The sequence below is a fragment of the Diabrotica undecimpunctata genome, chromosome 1, assembly GCF_040954645.1.
Source record: "Diabrotica undecimpunctata isolate CICGRU chromosome 1, icDiaUnde3, whole genome shotgun sequence".
NCBI classification, from domain to species: Eukaryota; Metazoa; Arthropoda; class Insecta; order Coleoptera; family Chrysomelidae; genus Diabrotica; species Diabrotica undecimpunctata.
Window position 1 is genome coordinate 139,751,680 of NC_092803.1, and position 19,093 is coordinate 139,770,772.

Here is a 19,093-nt window from a genome sequence, read left to right on the forward strand (position 1 = left end):
ATACAAACTAAAAGTCACAATGACATTTTTTTTTTATTATTTTATTTATATATATATATATATATATATATATATATATATATATATATATATATATATATATATATATATATATATATATATATGTATATCAAAGGTATTCAACTAGTGAATTCAGAGGTTTAATCGGTCATTCAGGTTGGCAAATAAAAAAAGAAGTCAACTACTTCATTAGTTTATCGAAGACGTTTCGCTTTATATTTCTAAAGCTTCATCAGTTCTAACTCAATATGTAGTATATTATCGATGTTATATAATATGTACTGTAAACTTTACTCAACATTTAAAACTAACTTAACAAAAAAACAAAAAACACACAAACTCTGCAGATAATAATGTTCACATTCGACGATACGAAGATTTAAAAATTTTCAAACGGACATTTGGCTTCATTTAGAGATGGTTTTCCAATGAAGACAAACAAAGCACTGGTGGAGTGGTGGATTATTCTTAATTTTTTAATTCTCTTATTTCTCTAATTTATTGCTTAAACCAGTTAGTTCTTATTTCAATCCCGCATCCCCCATTCTTAGTTCCTTTATTTCTTAACCATATCTATCTTGTCCATAATCAGAACATTATTCGCTTCAGTGATGTACTTGGATACATGGGATTGTCAAATTATTGTTGTAAGATTACTATATTTATCTATAACCAGTTTTTATTTATTTTTTCTAGCTGATCCAATAAAACCTGTATATATGCCCGTGTTCCTTACGAAAAAAGAAAGAAAAAAGCTTCGACGTCAAAACCGGCGAGAGATGTGGAAAGAAGAGCAAGAGAAGATTCGGTTAGGTCTGGAACCTCCTCCGGAGCCTAAGCTACGTATATCAAATCTGATGAGAGCTTTGGGTACAGAAGCAGTACAGGATCCTACCAAAATCGAAGCACACGTTAGAGAGCAGATGGCGAAACGGCAGAAGGCTCACGAAGATGCCAATGCCGCTAGGAAATTGACGAGTGATCAGAAACGCGATAAAAAAATTAAAAAAATCAAGGAAGATACATCTCTAGGTAAGCAGAATACTTTGAGAGTTTTATTTTTTTATTAGAGTACTACATAAAATGATTTAAAAGAAAATTTCGTGTATGTAGAACATTTGTCCATATTTGTTTAAATGTATGCTTTGTGAAAATTTTAATTACACTCGAGCAACATTGCTGTAACGTTATATTTTAATATTTGTCGAGGAAAAGATCAAATCCAGTAAAAATTTATACTTTGCGCCTTTAAGATGCCTTCAAACTCTTTTATGGTTTGTGGTACTTCGAGCCGGATCATTTAATTTGCCAACAGTAAATAAAGACGGGATCTCTTTTCATTTGGGATGTTTCTAGTATTTGAAATTTCTGGATGAGTCCACTCAGCACTGGGCACACTTTGTGCAGTTATGTAATGAGTAATAAGTTGGATCCCGTTTCTGAAAGTGAGTGGGTGTTAAACCTTCATCTGCTACTATGTTATGTTGATCAGTTATCAGAGTTTTTAGAAAGGAAAGTTGGCATTTAATGATAAAGTTAAAAGTATTACTCAAATATCAGGAATAATAAATATGTATATAAAGGGAAAACATAAAAATTAGTTATGGGAGAAATTAAGAAACGTACTAATTTATAGTTCCTTACAAGTACTATCCTTGAGTTTTGGCAACAAATATGAGGCATTTGAAATATGCTTAAAAAGCGCTGAATTTAAACTTTCACATTTCAAAGTATCTCACGTCACGGGAAATTCCTCCACGAAGACGGCATTGGGTGTAATGTGTAGCTGAAGTTGTGTAGTTTCGAAAGACGTACTTGTATAATTGAAAAAAAAAACGTTGTAGACCGTTTGTAATGTGAATGTTTAAATTCCTCGTTTTTTAGTCATATTGCAAATGCCTTGCATTTGTTGCCAATGCATTTGTTTGGTTTTGAAGATTACGCTCTAAAAATGAAAATTTAAAAGGGACCGATCACTGAAATTGATAAATTTTATTCAATCTCACGAGAATAATAAAAAATGGTAAATATCGCGCAACGTTTATTTATTTACCACCTTTATAAAAACTGACTTCATTTGCGGCAAAATACAAAAATTGCTTACAAAAACTACTCTCTTAGCCTTTAAAACGCATTTTGATTTTTGTCAATAGGGTGCTCTGATCAAAAGATATTGAATTTTTACCGTCGAGTTGATGCACGAGAGAACAACAGAGTAGAGTTGAGTTCTATGCACCAGAGAACAACAGTGATACCACCACAAGGAAAAACTTCTATGAACACCTTCAGACTGTAATAAACGAGACCCCAAATGATGAATATATAATCATTATGGGTGATTTTAACGCCCGTGTTGGCAATGATATAGTTTTAGGAATAAAACAGCGATATAATGAAAATATCAGAAATGAAAACGGAGACCTTCTGACGGACCTCTGCAGCACGAACGAAATACGTATTACGAATACATTTTTCCCTCGCAAAGAACAATACAAATACACTTTTGAAAGCAGTAGAGGACACAGATCTATGATAGACTATATTCTGTCAAATAGAGAATTACACACCTCTCAAATCTTGGATGTAAGAGCACTGACATCAGGATAAATAGGAAGCGATCATAAATTGGTATTGTGCAAAATTCGAATGAAAACACTTATATGGGATAACAAAACACCAGAATACACCACAAAGATAAAAGTCAAAAGCTACAGAATAACTCGACAAGCAGAAACACATATATCACAGAAAGTGATGGAGTCGAAGAAAGCTGAGCAAAAATTAAGTCTAATATCTTAGCCTTGGCCAAGAAAGTTCTTGGTGAAAGAAATTTTTTACATAAAAAAGCACTCCACGTATCTAACGTACTTTATATAATTGAAATCGGTTTATTTAGACGGCTTCGGGAATGTTTTAAAATTATAAAGAATTTTTAGGCTTATAAACAAGTAGAATATCTCGGTATGTAATTATTATTAACCTAAATTAAAACGGCATTGGAAAAAAACTTGGCAAGGCGCTTCTTTTAAAAGAAAAAAGTTGAATTATCCGCAGTGGTTCCTGAGATACAACCAGTCAATGCGGTCAATGTTAACCAGCATTTGTGACGAAGTTAAAAACAGTAGGACGGTAATCTTTGAACCATTACCTTCTTCTTCTGGAGCTCTTTCTGGATAAAAATTTTCATATCTTTAAGATATTCATAACATGTTTTATGACTTGAAAAAAAGAAGCTCCGAAAGAAAATGGTAATGGATCAACTATTGTTTATAACTTCGTTGTAAATGCTAGTCAACTTTGACAGATTGTATCTCAGGAACCACTGCTCTCAATTTAACTTTTTTCTTTTAAAAGAAAAGTATTGTTGAGTCTTTTCCAAAGCCGTTTTCTGAATTTAACTTGAACTAATAGTTACCCAGATATTTGTTTTTAAGCTAAAAGCTTGTTTATAATTTTAAAACATTCCTGTGGCCGCCCAAATAATACAATTTTAATACTACATATAAAGTTCGTTAGATAGGTGGAGTGCTTTTTTATATGTAAAAAATTTGCCAAAATTTTATATGGTTTAGTTTTTCTTGTGCAAGAAAAAGTATTTCGTTTAAAAAAAATTAGATTGCAAAGTTAATATTATTTTATTATAAATAGTGTTTTATTGTGTTATAAAGATTTTTTACGCGTTTGTGAAGGTCCTAAGTGCAATCTAAGTGTTTGAAAATTATTAAATAAGGAAAGGCGTGTTTTCCCCCTGTTTTGTATTTATTGCTATTTTGCAGGAAGGGTAACAAATTAAAACATTTTTAACAAGTCGTATTTTATAGGCAATTTAATTATCGCTCAAAATGAATCGTTTTAAAGTTATAAGCAAAGAAAGTAGAAAAAAACTAGGTTTTTAATAAGTTTTAATTTTTTTTTATCAATATTCCCGACCTATTTGAGAGGGAAGATAAGTCAATTATTATTACTGAAGTTATCACACAACTTTTTCTGCAAAAATCCGAATGCCACCTCTCACATCCAAATGTAGTCATTTTTTTCACAGATCCGCCTTGGTCTAATACTTATTTTAACGTTCATCTGTATGTATTTTGAAAATAGTAAAATTAATCAGTAGAAGGGGCGAAAAAGCTACTAACTCTGCTGTATGGGAGATATACAATGCGTTGGATTATCATTGCATTAGCGAAGCATCCTGAATAATGAATGATTTTCGACATGTTATTCCTTTTTCTTTTGACTGGTATAATATAATTCTAACACACCTTACGTCACACAAAAATACTTAGTTTTTTAATATTTCAGGTGTAAATGTATCAGTCTACAGAATTCGTGATTTACAAGGACTAGCATCAAAGAAATTTAAAGTAGAAACGAATGCCAAGCAGCTTTTTATGACAGGATGTGTTGTTATGTATCCAGATTGTTGCGTGGTGGTTGTTGAAGGAGGACCAAAACAACAAAAGAAGTATAAAAGGTAGATATCTGTCTCTAGTTTATTATTATTAATGTTAACTTGATTTCTTTAGTATTATTAGTATAAGTCATACATTTTGTTCGTTTGAAGTTAATTTTAGGTAGATGTTTAATGTTAAATTAGAAAATAAGCTGTCACGTGATAAAATTTAATCGGAGGCTTTCATGTCCAGAGTCAGAATTCACTAATCATCTTTCAAATTTGAATCGTGTCTTTTTGGACGATCCGTATGTGGGTCCATCTCAACATTTCGTTACCTTAATAGGTAGCTCCTTCAGGAGAAGGGGAAGGTAGTTGATCACGGTAACTCAAGTATTCAATTCTCGGAATACATAATTACTCGGAATGGGCTACTTCTCATGTTTCATCTGAAATCCAACTCCGTACTGTACGCCTCAACACGCCAACGGACACAACGCGCGGGCACAGCAAGCCTCACCACCCGAAGAGACATCTAAACAACCCATTCTGTTGCAGAACGGTTTCGTTAGATATAGCAAATAACAAAAGTTACAACTTTGTCTCAGGAGAAATCCGTTATATATCCCAATGATAACCGAGAGAATGAACTCTCGAAACAGGAGTTTCACGCTTAAAATCATCCAAGGCTAAAATTCCAGAGTACAAAACGTCTTAAAAACCACCTGTGCGCTTCGGAAAAATATAAGTCCTTTAACCCAAGAGAAAAAATCTTTAGCTTTATTTACCATACTACAAAATTCTTCATCTTTTATCTTCTTGTTAGGCAATTCTGCCTGTTTCTGTCTCTTGCTATCTTGACTACCCTATCGTCAGTCGTTCTGTCTATATAATCGTTCTATTCTCTCTTCCTTTTCAGCATCCACTTGCCTATATCTTTCACATTGCATGCTGTTCTGATTCCGTCACTTGTTTTTCAAAAATGGTGATAAATTTCTTGACTAGTACTGATAAATTGGGACTGACGCATACAAAAACGGTACCCCACACATAAAAACATACCTAAGTCCAAGGATTAAGTACAGAACCAAGATTTGCTTTCTGTGATTGTGGCGACTGTTCAATTTTTTACATGCGAAAAATCATGTCATTTTTCGCCCTATTAATTACTATCATTCTACCACAATTTTACAATTATTACTCTAGTCCAACCCTTGTAATACTTTCTACTCCCACTTCAACCCCCCTCGATTAGAAATACAGACAGTTGTGAGATAGCAAACGAAAAGGACTCTCTCTTGCCTGGTGACTATCGCTAGCAACAGACGTATTGTCTCTACTGTTGACTGCCGCTAGCAACAGACATTCTCTCCTTACGTAAAGTAAACTACAGACTGTCCCTTCTCGTAAACACATTCTCGCACTTTCCCACCACACATACATAGAAGTTTACATCCTTAAAACCATTCGGGGCGAAAACTTCAGACCCCAACACCTCCACACAACTCTCTGCTCATTTTTCGGTAATGTATTCGTCAACCATTCCAAAAAAAAACTTCAATACCTTTCCACTAAATTGCTGAGCTCTAACAGGAACTCTCTGACGAATACATTGATATACTGAATGAAATTACACTTTTTTATAAAAAAGGAATTCATAAACTAATAATAAAACAAAATCTAAAAAGAACGATTTCTCATATGTCCTGTACTCTGTGTTCATTCTACCTCATCCGCAAAGCACCAGTGGCAAGCAAACCAATGCACACAAGGACCTACACGAATCTACCAAAAAATGAAGAGGGAAAAAATGCCTTAACGGGGTACGAGCAACAAAAACAACAGTCATTCCAGAATGAAGACAGTGATGATTATGTTTTAATGGATTCGCGTTTCATCTCTGGATACTTTGATTTATTTGAGTTACTGTTCGTGAATCCCTCGCCGGGTTGTTGATTATCGGCTCCCAATCAAGTTAGTAAAAAATTAGTAAAAAAATTTAAAGTATATAGACAGGTTTGACAGTTGAAATGTGTAGTACGAGATATTACAAAAATACTCTCACCCAGGGATTCATCATTCTTTAAGTGGAAATATTTTAAAATAACGTCATAACTTCAACCTCATTATTTTGCTTACAACTTAAAGACTTGTCTATTTAGAGATTTGACGTCAACAGACAACTTTTTCAGAAAAATAAGATACATAACTAGTGTAGAACTTGAACTTGAGGATCTTATCGTGTTTGAATTGTGTACAAAAGATGGGCCAGACCCGTTGAATAGTTTTTTCGAAATTTAATTTGACTCAATGGATCTCAGTAATCCTGGACCTATTTTCTTCGTTAAGACGTAAGTTAAAAAATTACATTTATACACACAAAATGATTTAATAATAAATAGCACTTTTTAAGCTTATAAACATTTACAATAATCCCGTAGAATTTAGTTCAAATTAAATGGCAAAAACGTATTCGGAAAGCTGGTTAAAAACACATCTTTTAGAAAAAAAAAGAGGTCCTGCGACCCTTAGGAGAAAAGATAACCCCTTTTTTAATCACCGTTACGTTAATTAATAATTAATAATAAAACATTAAGGACTGAAATTAACCAGTGTTTTATAAGAAAAGTTAAAAGTTTTTAACAAAATTTTTAGCAAACAAAATTATTAAAAATTGTTTAAACAGGAGTGTTGTATACAAAGAGTACTTTGCGTTTCGATTAGAGTAAAAGGAGTGAGGGTAGCAGACTGGAGGGCAAGCCGCGCTCTTCAAAAAATCCGACACAGTTTCAAAATAGAGCGCTCGGGAAAAATGAGATTTGTCGGGATATACTGGACTAAATCTGTTCTTTCGTTTTTTACACTAAGGTAAAACGTTAAAATAATAACATTTATCGTATATTTACTGAAAAATTGTCCAAAACACAGCACCTAATGACTGCGGGATGTACAAATATTTTCTTAAATCACCTTTTTATTGTTTTTACGACGAATTTTTAAAACGAAGCTTCTATACTGGCGTTGTATTACTTTTTTCTCTATAGTTACATCAAAGAATATAGACGCATATATTAACGTCTACATTATGTCTAATATTACCGTCTAAATTGTAACGCCATGTTACCAATCCAACGGTAACTATACCATCTAAATTGTAAATTAGACATAATGTAAACTAATTTTTAAAGGGTTTTTACCCCCATATTTAGTGGCTACATCCATGTATTAACTTGACACTGATGATGGAATACTTATTCCGAAAACGTTTTGTCAATTTAACATAGCCCAACTGGGTTTTTTATATACCTTTTTATAAAGGATTTTATTCAAAAAAATTTTTTAGCAAGAAAAATGAACTGCAATTAATCATTGGCTATTATACAAATGCCTACCATCTGACTTAGTGTAGAGAGTATATTCCTTATCATCCTGGTGTGAGATAACTGCTACCTTCTCGCTTGGTTCCTGCTGAGTAATATTAACTTGCCTATTATTACAAATTAATTAACATTATTAATATTGTTATAAGCAAATTAATATTAGCTAAGAGGTTTTTAAACTATCGACTGTTCTTACCTTTAAAACGTTTATAATTTCTCATATTTTATCTTACTTTTTTTATTTTTTAATAACTCATAACATTTATTTTAACAAACGTCGGTAGTATCATCAGGTTCAACATAAATATATAATGAAAAGAATATTATTTAGTTGAATATACTATGTGTAATTAAACATTAAGTTAACATTTGGCTTCATTTTTAAAACCAATAATTTATTCATTCGTTCATATATGAATAAAAAATCAGTTATGAAGATTTTAGTAAATGTTATAAATTTATAGCTAAAATTTATTTTAATTTTAATTAATGTCATCAGTTTATTTTCAATTCAGTATAAATCAATTTAAGACTATATTTTAATAATTTTACCAATATTTATTCATTGTTAAAATTATATTTTACTAGTAGTTGTTATTTTAAAATAAGATTAAATAGTACTCATACAGCGTAAAAACTTTTAAATAGACTAGTCATTAAAAGTTACTGTTAAATATTTCAAAAATAATTCAGGAAAGCTTTTTGTTGTTATTAAAAGATTATGGATGAAATTAAAGTTTGGAAGTTTTGGCGAAATGGAAAATTTCAAAATTTAGTAAAAAGTTTCATTGAATACTTTTTTGAATAGGACATTTGTTGAACGAAATAATTTCGTAAATAGTCTAAAAGTGTTTAATAAAAAGTCCTTAGAAGATAAAATTTTTGGTTGAATATATTTTGAAAATTTTTTAAAATGTTTCGTAAATTTTTGGTCAGGAAAACGGTATAATAAAAGTTACGTGACGGTTTTTCATAGTGTTGAAACAAAAGTCGGTCAGATAGCCAAGTGGGCTGGGCGACCGGTTCTCATTCGCTTCACTGCGAGTGGTTCAATGGATGTGAGTTCGATCCCCGGCTCGGTGTACAGAAAACAAAAAGGCTAACGCAGCAGTTTAAAATTCTAGATGAATCTGCGGCTTAGCCTAGAATATGCTGGTCTCTGATCGGCCTATGGTGGAGCAGTACGGCAAGAGGTAAGGGCTTGCGGCTCAGTGATACTCCTCCATAGATCCCTACCAGAAGGGCGTGGCGCCTAAATACCGGTATATATATATATATATATATATTATTGTGATATTTCAAGTCTTTCAAAAAATTTTTTTTTGATTAATTAAAATTATTTAAATGATATGATTATTACTCTATCACAATTTTAATTCTTTTATCTCAGGGTTAAATTCGTGCTTCAATATCTATGCTATTACATGTGAAAGATAAGGTCCAGAGAATACCGGAATAATAAAAAACACATATGCTCTAACACTATATATTGAAATAAAAATAATGAAATAATTTACACTCAAAAGTTTTCAATAAACAAATCTCATATAAGGATTCTCAAAATTTTGTTCTCCTTACGTGAACAATCAAAAATTAATGGTACAAACAATATTAATTGAAATCTCAAAATCCCAAACTATTCTAACTCTCCTCATCCAAATATTTATATCCTTTCTAAATTACGTGTAAAAATTGTGTTATCAATAAAAGAAAAAACTGCAGAAAACAAAAATATCTCTCTCTGATGATGAGTGGTCCAAATCCTTGTTCCTTGTTGACTGTATTATCTCCTCTCAACCGCTCCCTATGTAATCAGCAATCTTACAACAGATTGTTGCAAGTATATCGTCCTTAATGATCTCCTTCAAAAGCACAAATCATTTAAATTATGATAGCCTTTCTCCTCTCGATACACTGAATCTCTCGTTGGCCCGAGTGATAAAATGACTCTTGGAATATCTTCTCTTTACGATAAACTGAATCTCTCGTTGGCCTGAACAGTGACTCTTGGAATATAAGTAGAAAAATATGACTTACAATATTTGGCTGCTATAGCTTCTGTCAGATACACTAACTCCACAAAAACTCACTAACATTCAACACTACTGCTTGCTACTTCTTCGGAATCGCCAGAGAACAAACAATGTTCTTCTCAAAGACTTGGAAACCAACTGCCTATATTTTCTCTCTCCTCAATCTAGCTAAACTTTCCTTATCCCACCTTTTTCAATCTCCGCCAATCAAAACTCGTCACAATTCCCCATTTTTTCATTTCGATAACAAACAAATTTTTACCTATAATTATAAAATTTCCTAAAACTTATTTACAAATATTATTTTCTATAATTCTTAAAACTAACAAAAACCTCTTTCTAAAATATCTTCTATTGTCTTTAATCACTGCACTAATGTATTTGTAAAAACCCGTTTCAATTTGTCTTTTGTTTCACTTAAACTTATGCGGGTCAACTGAAGTATTACAAAGAAATAATTTATGTAAAGCTTACTTTTTGTTTAGTACAGATAATCCAAGAATTTAATAACTTTCCTTCTTAGAAATGTTTGTTGGTTATACTTTCTGAATTATTTTAATTTTTTGTTGAACTTTGAAATATTTTAAACAAACCAATATTTTCTTGATTTTACATATCATAACAAATCCCCGCCATTTGATCTGCCGAAAACTCTTTGTTAAATTTTAAAATGACAAAAGTTTTCCAGGATCAAATCATTTCACTATGTTATTAAAATCTATTCATGATATTGATAGATGTCGTGAATGTTAAAAATACCCCGTATATTTCCGGTCTCTATGTGCGCTAATTCATAACTATTCACCCCATTTTCCGTATTGACCCTATATGGACCTTCAAATATCGGCATCAATTTAGCACAAACACCATTTTGTAAATTCGACACCCTCAGTGCCTTCACTAAGACTTTATCTCCTTTCTGGAATTTGATCGGCCTTCTTCTTCGGGTTCTCTCTTGTCTTTGGAGATATTTCTCTCCACTTCGTCTCAATCTTCTTTGAACCAACTCGATCACTTCTTCGTATTGTCTGGGGGCGGTGTCTTCCCACGGTCTTGTAGGCATTGTTCCTTTCATTATATATAAAGGCGTCTCTTTGGTAACCGTATTTGGAGCACAATTCAAATAGGTCTCGATCTCAAACACTTTTCTGTCCCAATGTCGATGATGTTCTTCCGCGGCAATTCGTAGAAATTTTGTGACTTCTTGTATAAAACGCTCCGATGGGTTGCTCTGTGGATGACGGATGCTTATAAATTTTGTATCGATGCCCCTCTCTCTTAATTCCCTTTTAAAACGTTCGTTCCTAAAATATGTCGCATTGTCCAATAAAATATTGTCTGGTCTTCCCACCGTTTCTACAAAATTGTCTATTTTCCTAAGTATTTCAATTCCTTTTGTGGTTCTGCATGCGTACAATTTAACATATTTTGAGAAAAGATCCACCATAACTAATATGTGTTTATTCCGTTGAGTTGTTGGTATCAAATCGCTCAACATATCAATAGCAACAATATCCAGTTTCCTCCGAGCTACGACGTTTTTTGTGACGTTTTCATTTTTAAAGTTCCTACTTTTACACTTTTGGCATGTCACACAATTTCGAGTCACCTCTTTGGCTATTGTATAGTCCTGTCGACAAATGTAGTTCTCCCTGAACATAAGCCACACCTTTCTACTTCCAATATGTCCGTTGTCACAGTGTAACTTTAAAAAAACTTCTTTTGCCATTTGCTCCGTGATTACATAGAGTTCTTTACCATCGACCCTCTTAAAATATAGGTTATTTTCTTGTTCAGCCCTTTGCTTTTCTCTTTCATTCAATTCTTCCTGATTTTCCCTGATTTTGGCCAAAGAAAATAAGCCTGCTTCTTCTCTCATTATGTTCATGCCTACGTGGAGAGTTTTGTGATCCTCTTTGCGGAATTGTTCATCTCTCGTCAATGCATCAGCCAAAATATTGTCCGTTCCTTTGATATATTTAAATTCAAAATCATATTCTTGGAGTAAAAGAATGCCCCTATGAATTCTATTATTTACCAACCTATTTTTCATTATGTGTACCAACGCTGCATGGTCCGTTTCAATGGTGAATCTTGCCCCAAGTAGGTAAAAACGTAATTTGTTTACACAAAATAACACACTGGCAAACTCTAATTCAGTAACGCTGTATTTTCTCTCATACGTTTTGGTTACACGGGAAACAAAACATATTGGCACCTCTATATCGTCTTGTATCTGTGATAACACCCCTGCAAATTTTTTTATGGAAGCATCGGTCCTGAGAATGAAAGGTTGCTCATATCTTGGGTGGTGCACTCTTACAGCTGTGGAAAAAGCTCCTTTTAAATTTTTGAAAGCGATTTCTTGTTCCGTTCCCCATTTCCATCTGACATTTTTCTTAAGTAATGCTATTAGCGGTATTTCTTTTGTACTGAGGTCTGGTATCAGCTTTTTGAAATAGTTTACCATTCCTAAAAATCCCCGTAAAGTTTTTAAATTGGTTGGCCTAGGGTAGTTGTTTATGACTTCGACTCTATCTTCTGCAAGACTAATCCCTTTTGTGTCTAATTTGAATCCTAAATACAATACCTCTTTTTGGAAAAACTGACACTTTTGAATATTTAATTTTAATCCGGCTTGATCAAGTTCTTCGAGAACAGTATGAATATGTCGTAGATGGCTTGTTATATCCAGTGAGAAAATTAATAAATCATCTATGTAATGTACAACAAATTCTCCATGCCTATTTAAAATTGTGTGTAATGCGCGAACCAAAGCAGCGCATGCACTTTGTAGTCCAAATGGTACTACCCTAAATCGGTACACCACTCCGTCGATAGAAAAAGCGGTATAATTTCGACACTTTTCTGCCAAAGGTATTAACCAAAAACTGTGTTTCAAATCGATTTTGGAGAAAATGTGTGATCCTGTGATTCGTCCAAAAATAGCTTCTATGTTCAAAGGCGCTTCGTATTGCGCGATTGTGTGCGAATTAATGTTTCTTGCATCTAAACATAATCGCAAATCACCATTTGATTTTTTTACGCATACTATCGGGTTGATATATGGAGAGTCACATCTTTCGATCACCTTGTCTTTGATCATATTTTCAATTTCCTGTCCGACGCTTTGCCTGTATTTATACGGGATTGGATATGTTTTCGATTTAAAATTTTCTAAGTTTTTAACTTTAAAAGAATGTTCATAATTTTTAGCCACTCGGCTTTCTTCATTAATAAGATCTCCATAATTTTCTAAAATCTTCTCTATTTCCTTCTCCATGTTTTCTCCACATATTATTTTTCTTTCATCCTCAGTTTGTTCACATGTGTTCACTGTCCGTATTACTTCTTCACAAAATTCTGGATTCTCGTCCATAATTGCCATTTCTTCTCTGTCCTCTTCCGTTATTTCTTCTTCTATTTTTTCTTTATCTTTAATTTCTATCTGGTATTCCGAGCACCATGTTTCGGCTCCTTCCATTTTTCTGCTTATAACTTCCTTCTTTTCCTGCTTTCTTTTCGAACTCTTCTTCTTTTTTTTTATTCTCTTTTCCTCTTCGGATTGATTTTTTTCTTGAGCTTTCGATTTATCCTCTACCGTCATATTGATTTCTTTATGTTTTTCTTGTCCATTTATCCTTTCAGAAAATTTTCTCCTATCTGTTTCCTTTTCTTCTTCTATGTTGTCTGGTTCTGCTCTGATTTCCAGTTGATTTTCCGAAAAATTGATGGTGATATGTTTTTCACTCAATTCATCAATTCCCGCTATCATATCATGATTTAGATCTTCGATTACCACACATTGCATAATATAGAATTTGTCTCCCACTCTGATCCGTACTCCTAAACCTTCGTTTACTGTCGTCAATTTTTTATTATTTGCACCCACTAAAGCAACCCTCGGAATCTTATACACAAATCTGTCCATATTTAATTCTTTTACTAGTTTTTTATTGATTAACGAAATTTCCGATCCAGAATCAATCAGAATTTTAATCGCTTTATGTTTTATAAATGCATCTAAAAAAATTAGACTGGAATTAGAATTTTGTTTTTCGATTCCCGCCAACTGTATAAACTCTCTCGGGTGACAAAATATACCGGAGAGTTTTTTACTTTTGTTTAGTGGATGCCTTATTGAAAATCCTGTCTGGATTCATTGAATACTTCTTCTTCCTCCTTTTCTATTGCCACATGATTCATCTCTCTTCTGTTTTGTCGTTGGAATCTCTGATTATTTCTATCGTCCCTTTGTTCGTTCGTATTCCTATTCGGAGGATTTTGTGCATCTCTATTCCTGTTGTGATTTTCATTTGTTCTATTTTGTGTATCATTCCGGTTATCGTAATTTTGTTGTCTATTGTAATTATTGTAATTTCTCGGCCTATATTCGTTTGTTGATCTGGGATGTCGGTTTCTCTGGTCATAATTTGATGAATACCTTCTTTCCGGTCCATTATATTGGTCATGTTGTCTTCTATTTCTCATTTCTTTTCTTTTTGCTTCTTTTAATTGAAGGAATTGGCACAAACTATCAATATCTTGATAATTTCTCAAAATCACGTGGTCTTCCAACGTTTCCTCAAAATGTCTGCTGATCATTTCTACCAGCTGTTCGGTAGAATATTTGTATTCTAGATATTTTGAATTGTTATATATCTGCAAAGCATATCTTTCTTCAGATGTTCCCATTTTTTCGTGATATTTTCCATTCTGTAGCTCTTGGTTGATTTCTCTCTGTTTATTTTTCCCCCAGAAATAGTTGAGAAATTTATTTTCAAAATCTGTCCAATTTTCAAACTCATCTTCCTTGCTTTCATACCATAACGCTGCTCCTTCTTTCAAATGGTTTCTAATTGTTTCTTTGCAATCGTCAAAATATCTATTATGTTGTAATTTGGTTTTCAAATTTTTAACAAACGGTACTGGGTGTGTTTTCCGAATATCCCCGCCAAATTGTATTTTCGCCTCGCTTGTTCCATGGATGATAACTTCTTTTCTCTCTACCCCTCTTAGTTCAATTTCTGCCATTTGTTTTTCATTTTGCTTTAATCTTCTTTCTATTTCCTTTCTGTCTTCTTGTAGCGCCATTTCAAATTTTTCTTCTAACTGTTCTAATTCCTTTTTCTGGACAGTCTTACTATCTTTCATTTTAGTTTCTATTTCTTCTCTCTGCATCTCTAGTTCCTTTCTCTGGCAATTTTGTATCTCCTTCATTGTATTTTGGATATCTTTAATCTCTGTCTCTTGTTTTGCATTCTTTATGGTTATTTCTTCTATCTGTTGTATCAGTTCTTTCTTTATCCCCTCAACACATCCTTTAATTTCTTGTTCATAGTTTTCCAAACGCTTCTCTATATTCCTGTTATTTAGTTCTATTGCTTGCCTTGTTTCCCGTTGGTTTTCTTCCATTGTTTGTTTCGTTTCAATTTGGTTTTTTTCCATTTTTAGTGATGTTTCTTGTTGATTTCTATCCATTTTATCCATTTTCTTTGATGTTTCATTTTGGTTTTTCTCTATTGTTTGTTTTGTTTCTGCCATTGTTTGTGACTGGAGTTGCATTAGTTGTAATATTTTATCTATTCCTGATAGTTCTTTTCTCTCCTCAACTATTGTCACATTTCCTTCATTATCCGATACTTCTTCCAAAATTGTTTCATCTTCTCTGTTATCCTCCTTCCTTTCCTGCATTTTACTTTGTCTCCTTGTGACAGACATGTTGTTACTTTTTGTTATTGTTTTTGTCCCCGCCAAATGTGAAATTTTACAACACTCTATATGTTTCAGAACACGACAATATTTCTCCCCAAATGTATTAAATTTTCACGACAAATATCAAATATGCAATCAGTAAAATTCAAATAATTCAAAATAAATATCAAATGTACGATTGGTAAAGAAAATAAAATCAAATAATTCAATAGCAGTAAATATCCACTAACTACGATCAAACAATAAATCAAATTTATATTCCCTGGAAAAATTGTCAAAATACTTTCAAATTCAAATTCCCTCAATGTTATATGTTTTTATCTCTGGATCACCTGTACTTATTCCAGATCTCTTTCCCTTCCTTCAAATGTAAAGCTGCGATATTTTCAAGCCCCACGTTTTGGAAGCCAGTTATTGTGATATTTCAAGTCTTGGTGCGCCAAGCAATAATTAGCTAATTAATTTTTTTGATTAATTAAAATTATTTAAATGATATGATTATTACTCTATCACAATTTTAATTCTTTTATCTCAGGGTTAAATTCGTGCTTCAATATCTATGCTATTACATGTGAAAGATAAGGTCCAGAGAATACCGGAATAATAAAAAACACATATGATCTAACACTATATATTGAAATAAAAATAATGAAATAATTTACACTCAAAAGTTTTCAATAAACAAATCTCATATAAGGATTCTCAAAATTTTGTTCTCCTTACGTGAACAATCAAAAATTAATGGTACAAACAATATTAATTGAAATCTCAAAATCCCAAACTATTCTAACTCTCCTCATCCAAATATTTATATCCTTTCTAAATTACGTGTAAAAATTGTGTTATCAATAAAAGAAAAAACTGCAGAAAACAAAAATATCTCTCTCTGATGATGAGTGGTCCAAATCCTTGTTCCTTGTTGACTGTATTATCTCCTCTCAACCGCTCCCTATGTAATCAGCAATCTTACAACAGATTGTTGCAAGTATATCGTCCTTAATGATCTCCTTCAAAAGCACAAATCATTTAAATTATGATAGCCTTTCTCCTCTCGATACACTGAATCTCTCGTTGGCCCGAGTGATAAAATGACTCTTGGAATATCTTCTCTTTACGATAAACTGAATCTCTCGTTGGCCTGAACAGTGACTCTTGGAATATAAGTAGAAAAATATGACTTACAATATTTGGCTGCTATAGCTTCTGTCAGATACACTAACTCCACAAAAACTCACTAACATTCAACACTACTGCTTGCTACTTCTTCGGAATCGCCAGAGAACAAACAATGTTCTTCTCAAAGACTTGGAAACCAACTGCCTATATTTTCTCTCTCCTCAATCTAGCTAAACTTTCCTTATCCCACCTTTTTCAATCTCCGCCAATCAAAACTCGTCACAATTCCCCATTTTTTCATTTCGATAACAAACAAATTTTTACCTATAATTATAAAATTTCCTAAAACTTATTTACAAATATTATTTTCTATAATTCTTAAAACTAACAAAAACCTCTTTCTAAAATATCTTCTATTGTCTTTAATCACTGCACTAATGTATTTGTAAAAACCCGTTTCAATTTGTCTTTTGTTTCACTTAAACTTATGCGGGTCAACTGAAGTATTACAAAGAAATAATTTATGTAAAGCTTACTTTTTGTTTAGTACAGATAATCCAAGAATTTAATAACTTTCCTTCTTAGAAATGTTTGTTGGTTATACTTTCTGAATTATTTTAATTTTTTGTTGAACTTTGAAATATTTTAAACAAACCAATATTTTCTTGATTTTACATATCATAACAATATATATATATATATATATATATATATATATATATATATATATATATATATATATATATATATATATTGATACGATTAGGGTTTATAGAAAATAATTTATAAGTTATATACTACATAATATTAGATATTTGGTTGTTTTAAATAAGTTATATACTAGAGAATTTAATAAAAATTATTTATGTGAGGGTATTTTTAAGAAATTATCATATAATAATTGTAAAAAGTTGTATTTTAATGTTGTAAATATATTTAAGTGAGCCATGTGCATAGGCAACCAAAAATACTCTCGAAGTGACAGATAGAAATTAAGAATTATAAGGAATATAAAGTGGGGTTATAATAATAATGTTAGTTTAAAATGTTTAATTTATATATATTTAATGATTTAAGTGTTTATTCTGATCTGAAAAGCCTAAATGTCAACAAAATTATCAATGGAACATTAACGAATTCTCCAGAGTGCAGAGTGTGACCATTGTTTACGGTCGAACATTCTGGAATAATGATTATGTCGGTGGATGGAACAGATATTTTTTCGAGAACATCCATATCGAAGAAATAGAACGAGATCGAACATGGTTTCTTACCAGATGATTCTGGAATATCCAAAAAGATATAAATACCCGTGATTTGGATTCAAAGGGGAGTTTTTAGTCAGAAGTCAGGCCAGTTTATTATGAAAGTTAGTAGAAGATAGACACAATTAATTAGTGAAGTCAATTGTTCACAGTTTTAGTAAGTCAGTCAAGCAGTTTAATAAGAAATATGAAAGTTAGTTGGAGATAGTCCAATTGTTTAATATAGTGAGTTAAATGAAGATTAAAAATTATGCATATATTTAATGCACATTTATAATTATACACAAATAATTATTGAAGATTACAAAAGTATATTAGAAGAATATTGGATGGACATTGGAAGGAATTAAAATTATATTATGATTGGAGATTAGTATAAATCAACTTATAATAATTGGATATTGGTATATTGAAAAGAAGAATAAATATAAATGGTGTTTGCTGGTTTGCTTGGTGGTGTATAAATGCTGGTGAAGAAAACTATATCTTAAATTGGTAGAAGCTGATAATTGAAAAAAGTAATTTCACAAAAACAAGGATAACCGAAGTACGAAGACATTCAGTGGTGATTAGAATATATATAGTGGAAAACAGTTCATTTAGGCATTCAGTGAAAGAAAGGTACAAAATTTTGTTAATATAATTTAGTTAGTGTCATAACAATTTGGCACCCAACGTGGTGGCTCTCTATTTAAAAGAATTAGTTTGGGAAGATAAGTGCTCTCATATAATTAAATTAATTATCAGTAGAAAGAAAAAATTATAGATTTTATTTTTAATTATATTTGAACAAGTAAAGTCTCAAAATGTCTCAAGGAAAGAAAGGTACAAGAAGCAAAAAGAATGAAGAAGATGTGGAAGTAGAAACACAACCTATACAAGAGGAGAGTTTAGTTCAAGTTCCACAAGATACTGCAGAAATGAATCCAGAAAGAGAGGAAAATGTCAATATGGCAGCTTTGATGTCATTAATGATGCAGATGAACAAGACAATGGAAGAGAATTCAAAAGAAATCAAAGAAGACATGAAAAAAATGGAACAGAAAATGGAAGAGAATACGAAAAAAATGGAAGAGAATTCAAAAGAAATCAAAGAAGACATAAAAAAATTGGAAGAGAATTCAAAAGAAGTCAAAGAAGACATGAAAAAAATGGAACAGAAATTGGAAG

The 19,093-nt window shown here is 32.0% G+C and overlaps 1 protein-coding gene across 1 annotated transcript in view; it reads left to right on the top strand.

Moving 5' to 3' along the window:
* Prp3 (pre-mRNA processing factor 3) overlaps positions 1-19,093 on the top strand; it is a 55,353-nt gene that overhangs the window by 20,271 nt on the left and 15,989 nt on the right. The window contains exons 4-5 of the mRNA XM_072520103.1: positions 718-1,053; positions 4,324-4,495. Of these exons, the coding sequence (XP_072376204.1) occupies positions 718-1,053; positions 4,324-4,495 (508 nt within the window). The remainder of the gene's footprint in view (positions 1-717; positions 1,054-4,323; positions 4,496-19,093) is intronic.